At 37.6% G+C, this 24,476-nt stretch overlaps 1 protein-coding gene across 1 annotated transcript in view; it reads right to left on the bottom strand.

Moving 5' to 3' along the window:
- The window catches only part of LOC126298058 (voltage-dependent calcium channel type A subunit alpha-1), an 860,595-nt gene that overhangs the window by 822,790 nt on the left and 13,329 nt on the right, over positions 1-24,476 (bottom strand). Inside the window, exon 3 of the mRNA XM_049989377.1 lies at positions 10,918-11,018. Within this exon, the coding sequence (XP_049845334.1) occupies positions 10,918-11,018 (101 nt within the window). The remainder of the gene's footprint in view (positions 1-10,917; positions 11,019-24,476) is intronic.

Consider the following 24,476-nt stretch of genomic DNA (forward strand, 5'->3'; position numbering starts at 1 on the left):
ATCCTCTTGTGTAAATAATTTTTAACATCCACAACTTAAAACTTCAGTTTTCTTATTGTTGTCTTCTATTGCCTAGTCAGACTGGTTGATAAGTGACTGAACAGAAGCCTTCAATCTGCTTAGTGATTTTACATAGGACAAGAATTTTCTTGGGTTCACTGCAAGATCTTTTGCTAAGGTATGGTGATAGGAGTTGTATGCTTTGCCCATCAATATTTCTATAGACGCACAAATTTCTACTAACTTCTGACTGTTGACATTTCTGTGTTCTTTCATATTTCTCCACAGAACAGTTTGCAATCAGCTTAAAGTTTGTCCATAATTCCACTTTATCCATCATATTAGAATTAAATGATCCCTATTGGTTGTCTAAATAGCCTGCTAACAACTGTTTATCTGCTCTTTCCAGCATAAAAACTCTCCTAACCTTTTTGATAGGTTTATAAACTTTAATAACCATTATTACTATGATGACATCATGATCACTAATTGCTGTCTCTATACTAACATTGTCAATAATGTCCAGCCTGTTTGTAGCTACAAGATCTAAAAGATTTCCATTGTTTGTGGGCTCTTGTTCTTGAACTAGCTCAGGACACTTTTTGGAAAATGCATTCAGAACCATTTTACACAACTTTATGTACTACCAAAAATGAATTCATAGATTTCCTGGTCCATACCTGATAGGTTAAAGTCAGCTCCAACTAATATTGTATGATCTGAGTATTTCCGCACTACTGAGCAATGCTGGCTTTGATATCCAGTAGCTACATCCAGTGAGTATGGTTTTATGAGCATGAAATTGTTGAATGTTCTTTCTATCACCATGTGCAGCAAAAATTTTCTTATTGATACATACATACTTACATTCTTGTATATGACATAAAACAGAACACTTGTTTCATTAGCTGTGCAAGGGACAGTGGTGTTTTTACTTGCTATAAAATATGTTGTGGGACACATCAACATGATCAGCGCAGTTGTCAGCCATCTGTGTACTCTTGATCGTGATATGCCAGTACCACAAACCCCCAATATTTTAGTTCATAATTCAGAGTACTTACTTTGAGTCCCTCTACCACCTGTATCACTTTTCACCCAAAATGTGTAGGAGCAAAAATCAATGGATGTCTTGTGTTCACTAACAGACTAACAGACAGCAGCCATTCAGACAATTTTACTAATACTGGGTACATACTATGCATAATTACATATGAGTCAGTACATTTCAGTTCTGTTTCAGCCTCATTTTGCCACCTCATTTTGTCATTTATTAAAATTAGTGTACGCCACAGAACTGAATTTTTCAACCTGAAAAATTATTTTTCTCAGGGTTAGCTCTTCAGCACAAGTAAGGGCACTATGGAAGGATATCAAGCAAATTTTGTGGAGCTGTAAAATGATTTCTTTCACTAGTCCATGATGATGGTAGTGTGTGTTGATGTACTGTTATGTAAGACCAGAAAGTCTCTTACTACACTTCTTTGGTCATTTTCATGATTTTTTTTAAACGCTTGTATCAGAGAAACTGCCATATACCAGTTTGCAGTTACAACAAAATTATAGGAAACTATTCCAGCTCAAGGACCAAGAGATTCCTTTGAGTCTGTAAAGGGAGTCGTGTGAAATTTTTCCAACATTTCTTTAAGAATTTCTGACATAACTTCCTCTGCAACCACCTCTGTAACCAGGGCTGCTAACCATGAGTGTGGAGCCACTGGGACATAGCCAGTTTGAATTGTGATGATATTTTTTGTAACCATTACTTGGCCAACATGGGTTAAAGAGTGGATGGAACACAGTTCACAATCACCTAATGGAACAGCAATGCTCTAGCTTATGTCCCAAATATCTCTATATTGTTTCATGGAGTAAGGGTACTGCTAGCAATCCAACTATTGGATAAGAATGTTATTCTTGGCTGCACCCTTTGTTCTATTTGAGAGTAACCTGCTATGTGTTGATGTCATATCTCATCTCCTCCGTGCATTTCATTTCCATAATCATCCATAAAAATGAAAACACAATACTCATCTTAGTCATCCACATAATTGACACAGACCTTACGCACAATGAAGAGAAAGGAACAGGGACTTTACCTCAGTGTTTTGTATTGTCTCATGAACATCCATGAAAATGAGTCTAAAATTTTAAGTTCAGACTAAATGTATCATACAGGCTTTCAGGGCCAGCAGACATGAAGTTAAGACTTCTGGCTGACAGGCCATGGTCAAGATATAAAATTATTCCCTAACATTTTATCTCCAACAGCAGAAGAGATCATTAGAGGTAAAATGGTAACTGCATCAAGGGCTCAAGAGAGTGCCAAATTAATAGAGCTGTTTACAGGGCACCATAATTTGACACATGATGCCGATTGCAAGAGTATCTATGGCTGGTACCATCATTCTTGATTAAAAGTAACTGATCACAATTCTTTTGGTGCAAAGTCAACATCTGTTTTTTATCTGACTTAACACCTTCTTCTTTTCTGTTTAAACTATTATGATGTTTCTAAATCTCTATGACCTCTCTATGGATGCACACACAATAGCTAAGACACTCATCTCACTGAATTTTATTTTATTTCATGATTTCCACCTTGAAAAACATGTTCTGGTATGACTGATTTGTCCATATGTCCTATATGACAATTCCTTTTGTGTTCAGCAAAACAGGTGTTAACACTTCTTTTTTGTTATTCCACATATACCTGCCGACAACTACAAGGATTTTATGTACTCCAGGTGTTGCTAGAGGATGCATACATTTTCTGTCATTCTCAAACATTCTTTTATCTACTTGGAGGGTACAAATGTAGTTTCCACACCATACTTGGCCAACATCTTTCCAATGTGATCTGTAATCTTGTTAAGAAACAGGAGTAAAATTTTCACATTTGGTGCACGTTGCTTCTCACTGGTCCTGTTTTTCTCTCTTCTTGAATGGAGTGCTCGATCCACCTCTTTACTGGAGTAACCATTTTTCTTGAAAGCCAACTGTAAGTGGTTAAACTCATCTCATAAATAAACCAGCTGACAGATTTTATTAACCAAGTCCACCAAGTTATTGATGACACCTCTATTTGTCTTGGGTAAGGGTTGGATTCCTTATGGAGGTATCAATCAGTGTGTGTACCTTCCACGTACATGTTATTTCCCAAAGCCTCATCCACTCATTTGATTACAGACTCATTCAGACAGTTAAGTTGCCCATTGCTCTCTTTCTCCATCATAAATTGAATTTTTGGGCTAATACTATTGAGATGCTCCAAGAAGACATCCAGCTCCTCTTTATTGTGTGTCTTCACTGCAGAGGTATCATCACACAGTGGATCCACTTAGCTGGTTTTTTATTAGCTGTCTACAATAACTGTTGTTCAAAAATCTCCATAAACGAATTTGCAACAGTTGAGCAAAGAGGACTGCCCATTGTGACACCATCAATTTGCTCATAAAATTCATTATTGTACTGAAAATAGGTTGTAATGAGATAGTGTCAAAATAAAGCTATTATATCAGTTGAAAAAATGTCTGTGCTACATGGTGATTCTTATTAACATACCTCGCCAGATGACATACCTCACCGTACTTGTAGCAGCTGGGCTTGTCGACACTACTCTCACTTGTAGGCAGCAGTCCTACACGTCGCTCTGGTATGCTACTCTTTTCATAAATGTTAATTGATTCCTTGTAGTCTTGTATTACCACTACCACAAGTACTGCCATGTCACATCAGATGATGCAAGCACAGAAACAGAGTAGCACTGCCCCTACCAGCAAGGGTAGGACTGACAAGCTCAACCGATGGCAAGGGACATTGTCTGGTGATGTCACATGTTCAGCATTTATCATCGATTTTTGGGGTATTTCCCAACATTTGTGGCCTCGTGTGTCTCATATTAAATTACTTGTCTCAGGATCATCTACATCCCTTTTTCAGTTATTAAATGTTAATAAGAATCACCCTGTATATACTGTTCACAGGAATCACAGTAAATAAAGGCACAGTATCAAAACTGACAAGAATGGCCATGTTATACAGTAGGCGTGGTATTCTATGCTTCACCTATGAACTCAGATGTATCCATTAGAACATGTCACTTTCTTTACTAAGAGTGGATAAAGGAAAGAAAATACAATGTGAAATTTTCATCAAATTAGAAACTTGTCATATCCATTAAATGACACCTTCTCCATGTTGACAAGGTGGTAACATAATTCAACTTGCACAACTAGGATTATAAAAATGGAAACCTATTAGCATGACTGTACAACACTGTCAAACAAGGGATATGAGGACTATACGCTGGTTCTACCAGCCCATTTCACTGTGACTTAAGGAGGTTTACCCTACACATTTAGATGAGTGACTAGATCCCCCATTACATGTAGCACTCAATACGCAATTGCTTACCTTTAATTATGCCACTCAAACTTGAAAAGATGATGATATGTAAATAACATAATGCCTCCATTAATATGATCTGATGTTCGTTTCTGTGAGCAAACAAAGTGCTATACCAGGAGTAATAGAAATAATTTTACAAGCTTTGAGATTGCGGCAGATTACTCACATGAAAAACGGGGCATTTGTCCACAAATGAATGTATCGCAAAATATTTCATTTTTGAAGTAGTGATGAAAGAATTTTTCTCTGCATTCTCAAGCCACTGACAGACAGAAAAACTTGAAAATGTCTCCTAGTTGCCTCTACACATGTATAGACTCATGGGATGGTAGACTGTTGCACACTTTAAACCCTGCTGGATGGTGTCAAATGGTTTCACAGGTCTCTGTTACACACTGATGAAGTGTCTCTGTGTTAGGAATGACTGCTGCACAAACTGTTTATAATAGATGGCATCACAGCTGGCACTCCAAAGAAAACTGAGGTTGGAGGAATGTGCAGGCCATGGAATTGGTCCTCTCCTACCTATCTATTCATTGGAGTATATATCAACCAGTGCACCTCAAACTATTTGGCTGAAATTTACTGGAGCCTCTTCATACATAGACCAATTCCTCTTATTTTTAAGGGTACATCCTGCAGTGTGGCCAGATGAACTTCATCAATAGGATCCTTACAGACAACATCTGCAAGGCATGCTGGGATAGTATATCAAATTACCAGTCACCTAGAATCCCAGACCACACATTAATTTTAAACTGCTATCAGTGTCTAGCCCAGTATTTCCATGATTGTCTTCATTTACTCACAAAAATGGTTGTGATGGTTTATTTTTATATCTTCCAAATGTTGCCTCATCTACAAATGAGAAAGAGGATACAACCAACAGATTGGTAGTTTGCACCACAAACCATCAGTAAAATTTCTACTGTCTATGATTGGCAAGTGAAAGATCCTGCACATAATGATGGTAATATGGATACATGGAGAGTCTGTTAAGTATCATCCAATTGATACTATGAGATGTATCACATGCTACACTATGAGATGTGTCACATGCTACAGTGATGTGTTGTGTGATTATACATTGATCTTTTTTTACCTTTGGCAGAATATGCCTGTTCGTGAAATGAATATCTCACCACAGTTAAAAGGGACCTTACCATGTAACTCACAGTGACTACATACATAAAATTTTCACAACAGATTAAGTAATCTACCTCTTGACTGAATTACTATCAATTCTTTGGGATTTAGCATCTTTGTATATATCCTGTAAAATAACATGCTTCAAGCATGTCTTCGCACTCACTGTCTGAGTATACGAAAATGGAAATCTTAGTATCTTGTCCAACTACCCCTCCCCACTCCTCCCCCCCCCCCCCCACCCTCCCACCCATGCACCCCCTCCCCCTGCCAGATAAATTATTGTGGCTGCTCTTGGTAGTATAGTTGTTTGTACTTTCTATATGTACTGTAACATACCCTGCCTGTACGCATGTAATCCCTATAGTGAGTTGCCACCATGACTCCAATTTCATGACTGGAGTATCAGCATTCTGAAATGAAGGACTGGGAAATTTTATGGAAAAATCTGGCTACTACCTATGTACTTCAAGAAAAATGTAGGAAAGCAAAATCAGATTAGACACAAAAAGCTGGGACCAACTTCTCAAGAATTCCAGCCAAATATCTTAGCAATGACCCACAATGCTCAGTAGTTCTTCACACACACACACACACACACACACACACACACACACACACAAAGTTTGTGCATTCTAGCACTGTTCTACCACTGACCACAAGACTGAATGCCACTTGGTGGGGTTCCAACACATGATGTGATGAAGAAAGCATTTATGGGGAGCACAAATGAATGGGGAATAATTTTAGGGTTCAACATGAGCTGAAAATATCAAAATCAACTGACATAATTGGTTCTGACGGAGGGCAGATTGTTGTGGTCACAGGTCTGGCAATGAGCATCTCAGAAACAATGAAGCTGGTTGGCAGTTTGCTTGCTACCATTATGAGCATTTACTAAAAGTGTTCAAAGGAAAGTGAAACCAAAACTACCCAAAAAGTGCTGGATGTTCATGCCCCTTCACAGAACATGGGTGCTGGAGTCTTGACCATGCTGTAAAGCAAGATAGGTGGCAACATGTGGCAGATCTGGCACCATTCTGGTGCAGGCAAAACTGTTTCTGAGCACACAGTTCAGCACACACTGCTGAAGATGGGGCTGCACAGCAGACAACCTCTATGTGTTCCCACACTGACCTAACAACATGAGCAATTATGACTGCAGTGAGAACAGGATCATCAAAATTGGATTTGTACCAATGGAAATTTGTTACCTGGTTAGATGAAACACATTTCTTATCAAACCACATCAATGACCCTGTGTGGATACACTGCCATTCAGGTAAATGGCTGCTCAAAACATACACCACTCCATGGATTCAGGCTGGTGTGGGCAGTATTATCCTATGGGGCACACTGACCAGGCCTTCCCTGGGACATTTGGTCATAATTGAAAGTGCAACGACAGCTCTGGACTATATGGCAGACCACCTGCATGCCTTCAGATTCAATGTCTTGCCCAACGACAATGGAATTTTCCAGCAGGACAACTATTTGTACCACAAAGCCAGAATTGTGCTACTGTTGTTCACAGTAGTGAACTCATCTTGATGTCTTGGCCACCAAATTCATCTGATCTGAGCCAGACAGGAATGCTATCAGATGTCAGCTCCATACCCGCAAAACACTAACCTGTAATCTGTGAAAGCTGTGTGACCTGTGAGTAGATGCTGGTGCCATATGCTTCTGGAAACCCAATGACATGCAGCATGCAACTGTACTGCATTCCAGAGGCACATCAACACATTATTGAGCTGGTGGTCATCAATGTTTTGACTCATTAGTTCACATACAGTGCTTTTGCAACAATCAACACAGTTGGTTTTTTAATTACTATCATGTTTCTGTTTCACACTTAAAGATGTATTTTACCATGTCTCTTATTTTTTGTAAACTTATAAATAATATGTGCATGTTCAATCTTTTCATAATCCCTACTCACAATATTTTACAGTAATCCTTTTCTAATGTTTCTCACAGAATATTACTTCTTGCACTGGCAAGAAAGCTTCTTTCAAACTATGTATGTCCAGCTGTTTATAATTTTTATATCTCAGAGGCAATGGTGTCAGTCTTTCACTAATTAATGACCTGGGACTGCTTATCACTCCCCACAATAATCAGAATGACTTTATTTTTTGTTACACCAGTAAACATTTGTCATGTAAATTTATCAATTTTTATGGATAATACCAAAAATTACAAGTTGACATTAAGGAACTTCATTTACAAATCAGCAAATTAATTTCATCAAAATATTCAGTATATTCTTTCCTACCTCAGAAGTTGGGAAGAACAAGTTTCATACTATTATTCTGGTACACTGCAATATTTGTATCTGTCAATGAAAGGTGTTGCACAGAGAGTCTGTTCAGGGTCCAAGCAAGTTTTGTTTTCTGACTCTATACTTTTTTCTCTTTTGGTTACTGGTTGTTGACACAAATAATATGTTTCATCTGCAGAACACTACTGACATTTAGTAATCCATTAAACAAATTTCAAACAATAACCTATCAGTGTAGGCTAACCACATAGATGGGCTTCAAAAATAACATTCTTTGAATTGATTTTATAATCATGAGAATGTATAGTTCAGACATCACAGTGCAAGAGAATTAATGCACAATATCCGACTGAGCAGTATGAGACCTGTCTAAAAGGTTTCCTTTAAATTTTCCCACGTAAAGTAATAGTGTTACAGTAGTACCACTTTCCACAGTGAAGAGGGACATCTTCATACATATACTCAAATAATCATGCCACCATTGGCTATATCATTCATTACTTGGTAGTTACTGTGTGAACTATTGTTGTGTGTGTTGACAAACAATGCTGCATCAAATTATGTCAGAAGATTGATGATTCTCAAAGCAGAAAAATTCATTTGATTTGGCAGGATTTGAGAATGATGCTGTGGAGGGAGACTAAATAAAGAAGTGGTTCAATGAGTTACAAAATAGCTAAACATTTGTGAAAAATGGCTAGTGTCCAGAGAGGCCACAAACTGCTTGCAGGGCAGATGTTCTTGAGAAAGTGCAAAATATAGTACTGGGGGATCATTGTTTTGCAACATGACAGATTACTGGGGGCATTGGGATCAGCAAAACTTTATATGTATACAATTTTACACAAGATTTTGAACATGTGTAGAATGTCAGCAAAATTCTTTCCCAAGTTGTTGTTGTCTGCAGAATAGAAAGAATTCCATCTTGATGTTTCACAGGAAATGTAGGACACTGCTGATACTGATGCTAGGTTTCATAATACAATGATAACTGAACAGTAGTTGGGGTTACGGGTAAGATCTGGAAACCAAATCACAGTTCACAGTCACTATAATGGAAGCATTCCTAGCTGCCCCGCCGCCACCCCCCCTGCCCCCAAGACTAGCTGATGCTGAATGTTTTCTTTGATAACTGTGGAAGTGCACTATATGACTACTATGAGTACACACCAGAAAGGCAAAACTGAGAATAGAGTTTTATCACTATGTTTTCTGCCATATTGATGACACAGTTCAGTGCAACAGATCACTCCTACAGAAAGCAAGGAACCGATTATTAAATAATAATATTCCAGCTTATTTGTCACATCAGATCCAGGCTTTGTTGGTATAAGATGGAATAAAGACACCTCTGAGAAAAAAATCATTTTGAGAGTAGTTAGGAGATGATACAGATTCTGATGATGGAGTTGCAATTCGTTCCCAAAACCCTCTTCCAGTGGTGTTTCCAACAATGGACGTATTGATGAACAAAATTTATGGGTGAACAATGGTCCTACTTTGCAAGAGCTGAAGGTCTCAATGCTATCTAGTAAGCAATGTAATTTTCTTGGCCAAAGGTTAAAGGTTGAGGACTCTTTAGACTGGCCTAATAACTACAACTTATTGCACATGTGTTTGGATCCATTGGAGGGAAAAGATCAAGGTTGAGAAACAGCGGTCTACACATATACTTGAAAAACCAACTGAATGCTATTTACAAGATTTGCACACAAGGAACGCTGCAGAACATAGATGATATACAGGAATGTGCTGAATTTTCATGTAACCAAGTAAAAGTTTGGAAGCTATACAGGCTTGTATACATGGTTACAGAATTCAACAGTGCTGTAGACATTTGTTAACTATTCATGAGAAAAGTACAATTTCTTCAGCTTGGTAGTCCAAAATGATAGTAATTAAGTACTAGGAAGACTGGCCGAATAAATATGTTCAGATAAATGGCTAAAATAGCACAAAGGAGGGTCACACATGAAGTCTACACTTCCTGCACAAACAAAACGTTTTGCTCATAGTCATTCAGTTTTCAGGTATGTACACTATTTTTTAAACATTTAATTTCCAGAGTCATTCAAATTGTTTCCTACACCTTGTATATGTACATTACAATTTAATACTACCTCTATTCAAATTACACTGTCTTTGTTAGGAATAACATAAGAAACTACACTCTGAGAACTACTTTCACTCTCAGGAAATGTGCTACTGTCTTCTTGACAATCACAGGCAAAGCCTATTTATTCATTGTATCAAATAATGTGTAATCTACAGAGAAACACAAAGATAACTGCATAAAGATGATCAACTGGAGACTACATAATAGTAAGCAGCCACAATGAAGCATACTACTCGAATGCAAGGAATAGTTATTTTCATATGCCATGCAGGATGAAAGTTTCACACAACTGCTTATTTCATGCAAAGTGGAAAATTTATACCATTTCAGCTGTGTTTGTAAAAGTATCTACAATACTTTTTACTTACTAACTAAAAGCAGAATGCACATTTCAGCAAAACAAAAGTATATAAGTAATTTAGTCTCCTTGAATGTTGCATGGATTTTTGTGATTAGAAATTTGATCTGGCCTGTCATTCAATTTTTTGAAACACATTTCTTTTACTGATCTAGTAAGTACAGCATATAGTAACAATGAAACAGATATCATTAAACTGTGATTGGTTAAAAGCTGTTACATAACCCAAAGAAACTGAAATAGGTGATTTATACAATGTCCTGCAACCCATAGGTACTAGCATAATCAATGATAGCTATGAACTTCTTTGGCCTTACACTGCATAGCAGCCTGACTGAAAATGCAGAAAGTTTGGAGGAATATCAACAAATGCCATAATTTTATAATTAGAACAGTCGCAAAGTCTGAAATACCTAAATTCATTTCATCACACCAGCATCTCATTTCACAAAAAAAGAAGTATCTGACAAAAGGAACTCAGAGAATCTACCCTTTTGTTTGCTTGTTACACCTAACAAATAAGCCAGGATGCAGATATTCACAGAATCTTTTGATGGAACATGACTCCTCTGCTATAAAACAGGTACGAGAACTCATACTTACTGGGAATCCCCGACACCAGTTTGAGAGGTCTGAGCACCCGAATGGCTCTCAGAGTTCGGAGATCCATGTCCACATTATTGAAAGGGATGAGTGTTATGAACCTGTGGAAGCAATTACTTGCTATCACTACAAAACAAACCACTACTAAAACTAAAGAGTAATACAAAGAAAAGAACTAAATGTAAAATAGGACATAACTATTCTAGATCTAGACATGTCTAAACTAAGAAATTCTATGCAAAATAAACTACTATGAACAATTAGCACAGACACTCCATTCACACTGCCAACTCTATTCACACTAAAACTGCATAGTTTTAGTACATGAACAATACATACTAATGGGGAAAACATATTAAAACATTAAGAAATATTCAGTCAATAAATACCACTAAAGATAAGGTGACAATTACAAGATGTTTCTAATTGCTGTAATGGATAACATATCACAGAAAGCACTACTATCCAACGATTTCTTCATTATTCACCACTTTATTTGATCTGAAATTACTTGGCAGGAAATGCTGCTTTCCTTCAATGACCCTACCATTTTGATTTCTATCCCCACATTCAGTAATAATTATATTCTAAGAGAAGAACACTGATTTACTTACTAAAAAATGTTAACTTCCCTGCATCTTTATTTGCTGACTGATTGATACAGTGTTTTTGTCCACAAATACAAAAGCAAATAATCTCTCTCTCTCTCTCTCTCTCTCTCTCTCTCTCTCTCTCTCTCTCTCTCGTTATCATGCCCATCCCCCCCCCCCCCCAAAGAAAAAAAAAACATTCACACACACACAGTTTTGCATACTTCTGTGTCAGTCTCTCTTCCTATTACAAACAGGACTAAACACTAAACTAGCAGAGAACATATCAACACTGCCAGCTGTACTCTAAAAGCTGTCTTCATGCCTCGGGTACAATAGGTACACAATTAGCAACTCCTGAAAAGAGGAAAATGAGCTAATTGTTATTCATTACACTATAATGTATCTATAACATTTAGAAACAGATGTCTTTTTCAGTCAATAAAATATTTTGTAATGCTATGCAGGCAACTAGCTAAAAGTAATATGAGAGAAGTATGAAGTGGAAGACCCAGTATATGTAAGCAATAAACAGAGTACGATGAGGTTACTCTGAGAAAAGCCACAAAATCAATAATCATCAAATGAAATATTTGTAGTGGGGAAATGTGTAAATTTATTTTCTGTATTGTGGGATTTTGCCACCAGAAATTAGGTTCACTGCTGTCAAGAATTTATACGCTGAGAAATAATAACACAGTGTTTTAGTATCTGCAATCTTTCACATATTATTTGTCATGATAATAAAATGGCACAGAGATTTTCAGCTAGGATCTTGTAGCATCTCGGTGATTAATGAAACTAAAGTATTATGAACAATCACTCTCGAAATTCCTCAGCCAGCCAGTCAGCCAAAATCACTAAACTCTAATAAAACACAGTTTTCTATTCTGGATGTATCACACTACACACACACCGCATCACTGCAAAACAAGTGGACATCTCATGAGTAGAAACATGCATGTCCATAAATGTTGTTCTAATCTCATTTTGGTCTTCAATGTCATTTAGTACAGTGCTGGCATGAAAATAGCACTAACTGATATCAAAGTTACAAGCTGGATAAATATGCTGTGGTGATGGCATAGTGGTGGTGGTGGTGGTGGTGGTGGTGGTGGTGGTGGTGGTAGTAGTAAAGGTCATGGTGGTGGTGGTGGTGGTGATGTTTGTGACAGTGGCAACAATGTTGGTGGTTGTAGTGGTGGGGATGGTAGTGACAGAAGGCTCATCCGTACCCACTGGACATACTGACCATCTGTCAATGGAGTTTTGCATATTAATAGTTGCCAAAAGTATGGTAGAACGCTATGTTCATTACAGTCACCCCAAAAGTTCATAAAATATGAGGCTAAATTTCTGGTCTCAACAATAATTATTACAGAGATAAAAAATGTTGACCATATGCTTCACATCAACAGAAACACAAAATTATTGTACATTTACAGCAAAGGAACGATTTTTATTCATAAAAAATTTTGTCCTTTTTATGTTAAAAAAAATGTTACCTTCAGACTATTAAATTACATTGAGATCACTTGATACAATTTCTATCAGAAAAATCTATATTCCAAAATAAGGGAATATGGACACACTTTCTAAGCACAGAAACTGTATGTTTATTTTTTTCAAACCATGTAACAAGCTCAGTGAAACTTGATGCAGTTATAAACAGAAATGATTTGCTTTCAATAAAATTATATATAGATGTTGCCTTTAAAATGTTAATAATATGTATCAACAAAATACTCAAAATAAAATTAAGCCTACATCACATGTAATTGTTGACTAATGGCATACTGAGGTTTTCACAAAATAATAATGAATCTGCTCAAGTTAATGCAAATAAAATCACTTGTTAAACACTGACAGCACAATACAAATAAATTCAGAGAACACTCTCATACTTGAATCTATCTACTGTCTAAGCAATCAACTGAAATCTCACCATACACAGACGAATGACTACACTCTGAGTTTAATATTTTAACTGAGAATTTTTAAAAGGGGCCATACATCTTGAATTAATTTTACATTATTTCATATGCAAATTATTCTAGTACAATGTGTACAAATAATGTACTACATAGCGTTACAGTACAGCAGTTTACACAAGCCGAAATGACGACGCAACATGTGGTCTTTACTGAATACATGTTTACTATATCAGAAGACTTACATTCAGTGACACAGTGGAAACATCACTAATAACATTTTGAAAAATAACAAGTTGCCCAGATGTACAGTTCACAATTTAGTGACCTTGCTCACAGGTCACAATGGCAAAGGAGGAAAAAACTGATACTACATACTGAGCAAAAAAATTAATGTCAGTGCAAGAGATGATTAAATTTTAACTGGGATGCTACAAGTGCCCAAACTTCTTTTCTTCTTGTGTTTTCATCAAATGAAAGTATTTTGTTATGTTAATTACAAACATGTATAGTTCTTAAGACAAAATGAATCAGCACTTAATGCTTTGTTTTCAATACTCTTCATCTAAAGCTCACTTTCTTAATGACTGGTCTCAAAAAATGTTGATCCAACTATTTTTCAACAGACAGATGTGTCATGAAGAAATTAGTTTCTGTACAGCAAACTCAAACACAAATGCATATGTAACAGGGTATCTCCAAAGCAGAACCATATTGTTGACTTTTAAATCACAATGCTTTGTGTCATATGTTGTGCTGCTTAAGGATTATATATATATATATATATATATATATATATATATATATATATATATATATATATATATATATATACGTGCATAACTTTAATTCAAATACTGTAAAAAAAATTATGCTCTTCAAACAAGGTCTGCAAGGCTTCAGAATAAAATATTGTTTTATAATTTATGAACCCACTGTAAATCAAAACCAGTTACAATATCAATTAGACCAAACTAAGACAATCAGCCACCTACAGAGGTATTTTTAATCACATCCACTGTTATAATGCAGCTTTAGAGTAAATGTGACTCGTCTTTTACAATATTATTGCTAAGTAATGAAACAGCCAATCGCACTTAGAAGAACAACATTCATGGGCATGCCATGTTATCAACAACTAGCTGTATATATCTAAGACTAAGATATAGAAATACTCCATCTAGCTCTGTGGCCTGCACCTAAGGCAATAAGACACACGGATAATCATTCCAGTCAACACTAACATTTGGTTGTCATTACTACACTGCGTCTAGAGGAGGATGTACTTCAAGTTGGTAAGCTCGCTGCAGGCTGCTACCAACTTACTTGGTATTCTTGAGACCAGTTTCAGTGGCCTCAACACACGGAATGATCGAAGCATCCGCAAATCCACATCCACATTGGACTCCGCAAATATGGTCATCGACCTACAAACACCCACATGTTTTGGAAACAGCTGCCTACAGGAAAAGCATTCTGAAGCATAGTAGTTCAGTTGACTGTTCAACCTGAGTGATTACTTTTCCTTATGTCCCTGCTAAAAGACATACACAAACTACCCGTCCAAAAAACTTTTTTTTTTGTTAAATGTGCAATATTATAGATGGGGCTGTCAGTGTATGACTGCCTATTCAGTCATGCTGGAACACATAGAATGTGGTTAATTTAAATAAATGTTCAACTTTATGCTTTATAAATAGTTAGAGGTCACAGAACAGATCTGATAGAGGATTATGGCCATTAGCACACACATCAACATGCAGTGAATTTAACAAACAGGTCAAAAGCTACCAAATTTATCATTGGTTACTCAACAGGCCCATTGGTACTCCACCTGCTGCAAAAAATTAACAATATCTCAGTGTAGTTATGGAAAAAAGGAACTCATCTCATCATGTAAAATGCTGCAAAATACAGCAATATATATATATATATATAGCAGAAATGTTTGTTTCAAACAATAAACTTCATTTAGAACCTTGTAAATATGTGGAAAAAGGCAAGAATAGAAAAATTATTAAAATAGTGTTATTGGTGTGAGGACTGATCTACAGTTTTAACAATTAGTGAGCATGGTAAGGGTGGTCGTATTAAAAATGGGCTACTTTTGAATGTTTAAACAAAAATTTACATTATGCATGCTCAATATTTTACAACTCTCTGAAGTTGCATCTCTACTACTGTCCTGAGGCCTCTGTGATAACACCAGTAGCAAAGTAGTTTGATTTCCAAAATTTACTTTATATAGGTGCTGTGTGTTAATCCCACATATTACTGAAGTTCCAAATTACAGAGATGTGAAGCTAGTTGTATTAGAAGCTCCAGATTCCCTGTACTGGAAGGAAGTATAGCATTTAATGTCCTGTTGATGTTAAGAACATTAGAGATGATGAACTAGCTCAGATTTTGCAAGAATATGGAAGGAAAACACCATGGCTTCAACAAAAGAAGCATCAGGGTATTCATTTCACATAACTTAAGGAATTTTAAATGGAGATGACCAGAGGATTTTTTGCATCTTGCTCCTCATAAATATGGACCCAGTGTCTTAACCACGGCACAATTTTGCTCAGTTTCTCTGGACTGATCAAGTTCAGTATATTATAAGATTGCATACTCACTTAGGCATATCATGGGCTAGTTTTTAAGTTACTTCTCAGTCTTTCAGTCCACAAAGATTAATTATACACTTTACATTTTAATATTTCTCTGTTGTACAGTGTTGGAAACAACTCAATATATGCCACAAGTAACTTGTAAGTATGATTTAATGTTACAGCTTGAAATTTCATCATCAACCTGTTAAACATTGGCAGGAGGAAAATGGAGAGAAAATGTGAATGCTTGAATGGCTTCTTAGACCAAAAACATCTTGGTGAGTACCTCAGTTATGCAGTTTTGCCAAATGAGTGCTGAATTCTAACTGACAAACAGACATAGTAGTAATTTAGTTACATTGCAGCTGGTTAAAGTTATCATGATAACAGCAACATTTTTTTTTACATGTACTGATAAAACCTTAGATTTTTTTCTATCTTTGTGTTTAACAATTATGAAAGCTTTCCTTTGTAACTGCAAATAACCACACAAACTTCCTTCAATGAATTTGAATATACCATGCTAGACTTTGTGCAGCTTGTATGATTTGTATCAAACGAGTACAATCATTGACACAAGTGACTTGACAATAAGTTGCATCCATCTGATGAGGCAGTTCACATGCACAGTTCTGTGATTGATTTTGAAGCTCCCCTATCCACGGCAATTGCGACTGATGTGACTGAACTACATGTGTTACACAAATGGGACTTTTGCTGCTGAGCCCAATTTGAAACATCAGATATCACTTTAAAATGGTACAACAGGCAAAAGTGGCCAGTAGTGGAAGTAATACAATAATTACAGTCCATGGCAGAAATATTGTCATTTATGAAATTTTGTACAAATGTGGAACCTGCCTCAATAAAATTAATTTAACATTAGAGTTTCTTAAAAGGTAGAGCAGGTTCATATTTGTTGAATACTGTATTTTTGCCAGTTAGCCTCAAAACATCTGCACTAACATCACTCCGGGCAACACAGAGTTGTAACAAATACATCAGTTCTATTACCTTGGCAGTGTAGTTAAACAGATAACTGTTTGACTACAGAAATCCCTAGTTGAGTACACAATGAAGCATCCCACGCCTCCCCCTCCCCCCCCCCCCCCCCCCAAAAAAAAAATGGTACATGTATTAACCTTCAGTTTTTCTGCAGTGTTAGTTTGCTTAACTGTGTGAAGATTGAGCAGTAACTGTCACCTTTCAATGGAATCAACAAGTGTGTAAAAGTGTGGCCAATGTCAGATGGGCGTTGTCATAAAGTTATTATATTTCTTATTTGTGAACATAATTTTCTGTTATCAGGATTACTCATTGGATAGAGTTGAAATTCAGTTCTACACTGTAGTTCAGTGGGTTATAAATATTGGAATTTACCATATATGATAACTGTGAGTTTTGGATATGTTTTTATATCTGTGTGTTAAATGAAAGTGAATTTTGAAGTTTGTAAGGTACCTTTCTACCATTACGATTCTGTAACTTTTTATTTGGAAGTGATGTTGTTTGTTATTGGTTGAGAATTTATTACCCAAAGGAACAGTTATTTAATTAGTCTTTCTATGAAGTGTTTTAAGACTTGTTTTTCAGTGAACTATTATTAATAAATTACATAAATCGGTAATGTTGTGTAAGCAGTTATTGAAGGCACCCATCTCCATTAACCAATCAACCATGGCCAATTGGGAACGGGCATTGATGTAACATTAGGGAACTAGAGGCTATTTGTTAAGTTGTGGCAATGCTAATCTTGTTTTCTTATTGTTCTTGTTGAAGTGTCTAGTGACCACTAAATTAAATAATTCTTCACACTGGTAGCAGATCACAGTTGATTGGCTGGAAGGAAGTGTCTTCAAACTGTCAGAAATTAGATTGTAGTATAAGGCTGCTCACCACTATTTTGGACCTGATACTCCTGTAATTATTTCAAGATTCTATCGAATCTGGTGATGGACATGGCTTTATTGAGGAGAAGTGAGTTGATGTACGAACTTCAAAGGAGTGGTATGTAACCACAAGGCAATGCAAATGAATTGTTGGAATTATTAAGGAAGAATATGCACCTCCTGGTAACAATAAAAATTACAGAGAAAAGAGACATAAGTTTGGCCACTGCCAATATAGATGCACCGCTTGAGGAAATCTTGGAAAGTGTTGACAGTTTGGATATGGGTTCACTAACCGAAAATCAGGTTAGGAGGTTACAAGTGAGACGTGCCCATTACCTAAATCGGGTGGATGATTTAGTAGGTATGGAGAGGGAGGAAGAGAATGTAATAAGGGATTATTTAAAGCAAATCAGTGACGGGCTGACTCACATTGGAGGAGTGGAACATGAAGCAGAAAGTGTAGCAGGACAGGTCGAGCAACGCTGTGTGGGGGGTAATGCGTTTTCAGATTGGTAAAGGGGGAGCTCGTAGAACACCTGTTGAATGCAATTCAAGAGAGACTAACATTGGAACAATTTAGAGGATAAATTTGCACCTTGATTCCTCCCCATGCATTGCAAAAATTAGTTTATAGGGAATATGGTTGAGTGCAGGAGGATAATGAAAAGATTGCCAACTTGGTTGAGAAAGTTAGAGAGAGTGCACTAGCCTTGTGTTTGCCATACTGCGAAAGAGAAATTGTATTACATATTGTTCAAGGATTACGACCAGACAATAGACAGAGGGCAGTATTTGGTGGGACACTGCAAATGTTTGCCCAGCTGAATGAATTAGTATGGCACATCCAGGTTATTATGTATGTAGACTCACGGGGGAGTGGGGCAGGCCACTAATTATGGAAGGTTACGCAGACAGGAGAACCGGTTGGATAAGGTGGAATGGAATAGGAATGTTCAAGCAAACAATAGGAATAGTAAAAATTCCTTCTACAAATCAGCGGTGGGAAAAGAAAAGTAATATAAGGTGCTGGATTTGTGGGACATTAGGTACATAAGTAGGAATTGTCAGAAGAGTGAGCTGGAGACATCCTGACAATTCCAACAAGAGGCAGGAATGGAACGGAAAGAGACTTGTGTGATAAGTAGATAGGAGGAACAGGATTTACCTTTTGTATGCTGTGTTGTGAATGAGGAACCTGTGTGGGCATTGTTGGACATGTAGTGCTATTACAGCAATCGAAGAAAATTGGTTTAACCATAACACTGATATTTGTAAGTGGAGTAAAATAGAAAAGGATACAGTTACATACAAGGCGGTAAATCAGTCCAGTGTAAGAGTGAAGGGTGTCATATGGATTAAACTTAGAATTAGGGATTTCACATGGAGGGTGAGGCTGCGAGTGTTAAGCAGGCTTGCCACAACATGCATTCTAGGAGCTGATGTTATTAAAAAGATTGGATTGGCTACTGATTGAGGTGCAAGCCAAATTGGCTTCAGATTTAAACCAGAGATGAGTCTTGAATTTTGTAAGCACCAAGGGGAAGTTTCTGTGGCAGTTATAAGACGGTTTCACCTTGAATGAAATTGTTGAAGGTAAAGATTGAAGATATGTTAGATCAGGAAGTAATTTGGACCTCTAATTCACAATATGCTGTGCCTACATTTCTGGTCTGGAAACCCGATGGGAATTATTGCCCGGTGGTTGATTACAGGGATTTGACTAAAAAAGTGGTATTGCGGTCAGTACCTCTTCCCAGCCTGCTTTCTCGTTTTGGATGGTTTTGCGGTACAAGGATATTTACCACCTTAGATTTAAACCAGGGTTATAATCAAACTTCCAAACTGATTACGGCCTTCGCAACTGATTGGAATATTTACAAATTCAATAGGGTTCCGTTTGGATTATCTATGTGCTGCAGTTCTATCTCAGCTCCTAGACAAAATATTCTTGGACATAAATTTTAAATTTATATACCACTACTTGGATGACTTGGTAGTTTATAGTAATTCCATGCAGGAACATTATCAACATTTAAGAGAGGTTTTAGTGAGGTTAAGGAAGGCAGGTCTTATGGTGAATCCAGCTGATGTAAAGTGTTATTGTGAATCTACGCACTTCCTTGGTCATGTGGTCTCTCTGGAGGAGATAACCATTGCTGAGGAATGGGTGCGAGCTATAAAGCAGCTGCCCATTCCTAGAAATGTGAAGGAGATTGCAAAGTGTGTTGGTTTGCAGAGAAGGTGGCCCTGTTGAATGCCTTACGTGAGAAGGGACAAAAATTTGTGTGGGAATCCCTGAAACAGTCCTTGGCATCAGCACCAGTACTCACACTTCCTGATTTCAATGCTCTGCTTATAATTCAGACTGACGTTTCAAATGCGGGAAGGAGACGAAGGAAGGATGCCTATTGCCTATGCTTCATGTGCGTTGAACCATTTAGGAAAGAACTATTCTATTTACGAGCTGGAGGCACTCGCAATATTATTTGGCATAGAGAAATTTTGGTATTATGTGGAACATACACAGTTTTTATTAGAGACCGATAACCAGGCACTCAGCTGGATCCTTGCACGTCCTCGTAAGACTGGAAGGATAGCCCGGTGGGCAACAATGATCTTGGCATTTAAGTTCCAGGTCAAGAACATTAAAGGATCGGAAAACCAGGTAGCTGATGGTCTCAGCCGCCTTTTACAGGAACTGACATACAACATGATAGTCATGAATTGGATGAAGATAGTGCTTCCATAGGGAGAATTAGTTCAATTCTCACTGATTTTCCACTGCTGTTTAAAGACATTCAAGAATATCAGGAGAAGGACGAGGAGGTGTGGGGGGTAAAACAAAAAATTGAAGAAGGAAAGGTGGTGACGCCATACCTGCTTAGAAATGGTGTACTGTGTTGCAAGGCTTGCTACGATAAAGGTTACAAAATTGTGGTGACTGGAGATTTGGCACCTTTCATTTTTAAATATTTTCATGAATTGCTGGTGGGTGGAAATTTGGAAATATTTCAAATTCAAGCAAAACTTCGTCAGCATTTCATATAGAAGGGAATGGATAAAGATATTAAGCACAATGTTAGTACATGTCAGGTGTGTGCTGCTGCCAAACCAGCGCAGGATGGTAGTGTTGGGTGGCTGGAATCCATACCTGCAGGCTATCCCCTTCAGAAAATGTACATCAACTTTGTAGGGCCTCTAGCTTGATCTAAGAAAGGTAATAAGTACATCCTAGTATGTATTGATGCCTTCACAAGGTTTACTTGGATGTATCTCACTAGGGCAGTGACGACTGAAATTGTGATACAGAATTTGAAAAATATATTTGGCATGTTTGGGCTGCCACAGTACTTGGTTAGCGACAATGCTTCATGTTTTACTTCAGGAGGGTTTAAGAACTTTTGCATGGGAATGGGCATTACCCATGGGACCACGACTCCCTATTACCCGAACCCATCATATGCCGAAAGGGTAAATCACAATCTCAGGGTGGCATTAATTGCCTATCACAGTAAAGACCAGGAGAACTGGGATCGCACACTCCCTAGTATTATGATGGCGTTTAACAAGGCCAAGCATGAAACGCATTTGTCGACTCCTGCGGAGCTCATATTGAACTTTAAGATATCGACTCCTCTCAGTAACCTATGGTCCATTAGGGATCTGCTACCTGAGCACATTGAGCCTCAGTAGCTGGTGAATCAGTGCAAAAGGGCGAAGGGCAATATTCTTAAGGCTCATCAGATTCGTGCAAAGCGGTACAACAAAGGGCGGTGGCCAAACCCGTATAAATTGGGAGATTCTGTGTATGTAAAAAATTTCCAGGCCATGAGCAGCAAGGTGGATAAGGTTACTAAAAAACTCCTCCCACATTTCATTGGGCCATGCATTATTAGACGTTTCGTAACACCGGTCATCGTTATGCTGATGGCTCCCAGCATGGAAAGATAATACCAGCTCATCTCTCTCAGATAAAACCAGGTCAATCACTTATTCATTCTGGGAACTTAAGGGAGCCATGATCGGCAATTAAGGGGGGGAGTATGTGCCAAATTTTAGCATGATTGTGTTCCAGCAGTGAGTGTTAAGGTCGATATTGGCCTCGCCAGAGATACTGGGGCGCCGAGTTGGTGGCGAGTGGCCCTCTGGCGATGAGGAGTGGAGGATTGGACAGTACTGAGTGAGAAGTACAGAACGGCAGAGTGTTGGGGTCCAGAAGGTCCTAATTGGGCATTTAATAATTTTGGCACTCTGTGGTTATGGACCGATGGTGAAACTGAGATGCTTGGGAATTCAACGCTGCTGTGGAATGATAAGCTGTGGGTTCTGCAATTGTATGGACGCAATTACGGTGAGCTGTGGCTGATGTCGTTTGTGGGTGTTTTGCCACAGCAAAGAAGGAAGACAGCGTGGGCCTAACCTGAACATGCTGTGCTGTAGCATGTTCGCCCACAGTAAGGATGTCATGATACTGGAGAAGAAAGCACTGGAATATGGTATGTGTATTAACCTTCAGTTTTTCTGCAGTGTTAGTTTGCTTAACTGTGTTGAGATTGAGCAGTAATTATCACTTTTCAATGGAATTAACAAGTGTGTAAAAGCGTGGCCAATGCTGGTTGGGCATTGTCATAAAGTTATTATATTTCTTATTTGTTACCATAATTTTCTGTTATCAGGATTACTCATTGGATAGATTTGAAATTCAGTTCTGCGCTGTAGTTCAGTGGGTTTTAAATACTGGGTTTTACCATATATGATAACTGTGAGTTTTGGATATGTTTTTATATCTGTGTGTTACATGAAAGTGAATTTTGAAGTTTGTAAGGTACCTTTTTACCATTACGATTCTGTAAGTTTTTATTTGGAAATGATGTTGTTTGCTACTGTTATTGGTTGAGAATTTATTACCCAGAGGAACAGTTATTTAATCAGTCTTGCTATGAAGTGTTTTAGGACTTGTTTTTCAGTGAACTATTATTAATAAATTATGTAAATCAGTAATGATGTGTAAGCAGTTATTGAAGATACCCATCTCCATTAGCCAATCAAGCATGGCCAGTTGGCAATGGGCATTGATGTAACATTAGGGAACTAGAGAGTATTTTTTAAGTTGTTGCAACACTAATCCTGTTGTTTGTTGTTCTTGTTGAAGTGTCTAGTCGCACCTAAATCAAATAATTCTGCACACCACAAACAACAGAAGTATTAGTACAGCAATGGAGAATTACAGTACGAAAACAAAGAGAGACAGGGGAAAAACATCCAAATGAAACAACCCGTTTGTGAACTCTATGTTGAAGACAGGCTGAAACAGTTTGGACATCTCAAAAAATGTACCCATGAGGGACATCCACACTGTAGTTTTAAGGAGAACTTGAAGAAAGCAGACCAGTACGGGGCACGCAAAAAATAGATATTTCATCAGATTGGAAATAATCTAGTAGCAGATTAAAGGATGAAAACGTCTATTTCGTCAAGAATAAGAGGCGACAGCACTGCAGGGACACCAAAGTTTGTTCAAAAAGGTGAAGGTGAGGTTCATATTTGCAATGAGAAGCATTCCAGAGGTCTCACATTGATGCCTCACCCACAAAATTTGCCTCATCTGACGCCAAAGGAACACATCAGTGATTCTATCAGCAAGGGTGCCCATATGCTAGTTTATTGGGTGGGGGGTGGGGGTGGGGGGGAGCCTAGATCTGGGGATATGAAGTATTTTTAATGTTTTGGAAGTTTGAAAGACAAATGGTGACTTGTAAGTATACATAAAAACTCCAGTCCTGTTAAAAACCTGCTAAATGCCAACTTATAAATCCTCTTCTTGAAAGAAAATCACTTGACTACACTTTACTTTCTCCTTTCACAGAGAATTTGAGAGGGGGGGGGGGGGTGAGATGGCATGCCTCCACCACCCCCTTGCCCCTGGGCATAGGTGCCCATGGCTATCAGGCATTAACCCCATCCCCACAAACAACCAGCACGTAAATTATAGAAACAGTGTGACCTGTGTTTAAATGTCTGATGCCACATAGCTCCAGAAACCTACTCAGGACTTGTTGAATTCACGCTACACAAAACTGCTACTGGATTGGATTCCAGAGATGGACCAACAAGGTGTTAAGCAGGTGCTCATAATATTTTGGCTTATCAGTAGATTTAAATATGCAATGGCGGTAGCATATATAGGGCGCTAAACAGTGAGGTCATCAGCACCCAAATATGAAATGGAATGAAATATTGTCATTACCATGTTTTTTGCTCTTTTTTTTCACTGTGAAATCATATTAGGATACATGTACTTGGGCATACCACAATTTGCAATGGAGGAGGAGGAGGAGAAAAAAAATTCATTTTACACCTCTCTAACAAATGTATTATTCCAGCAACTGACAAATTTGTTAGTAAAGCAATACAGTTATTTGTCTTACTGTTAATTTTGTATACATTTGCAGATCTTGGCTGCTTTGAAACTTAATTACATGTCATGATTCACTTATTAAAATTTGCCATGTTATTATACCATGGTTAAATGGACTTTCTCAATAAACC

This window comes from Schistocerca gregaria, chromosome X, assembly GCF_023897955.1.
Source record: "Schistocerca gregaria isolate iqSchGreg1 chromosome X, iqSchGreg1.2, whole genome shotgun sequence".
NCBI classification, from domain to species: domain Eukaryota; kingdom Metazoa; phylum Arthropoda; class Insecta; order Orthoptera; family Acrididae; genus Schistocerca; species Schistocerca gregaria.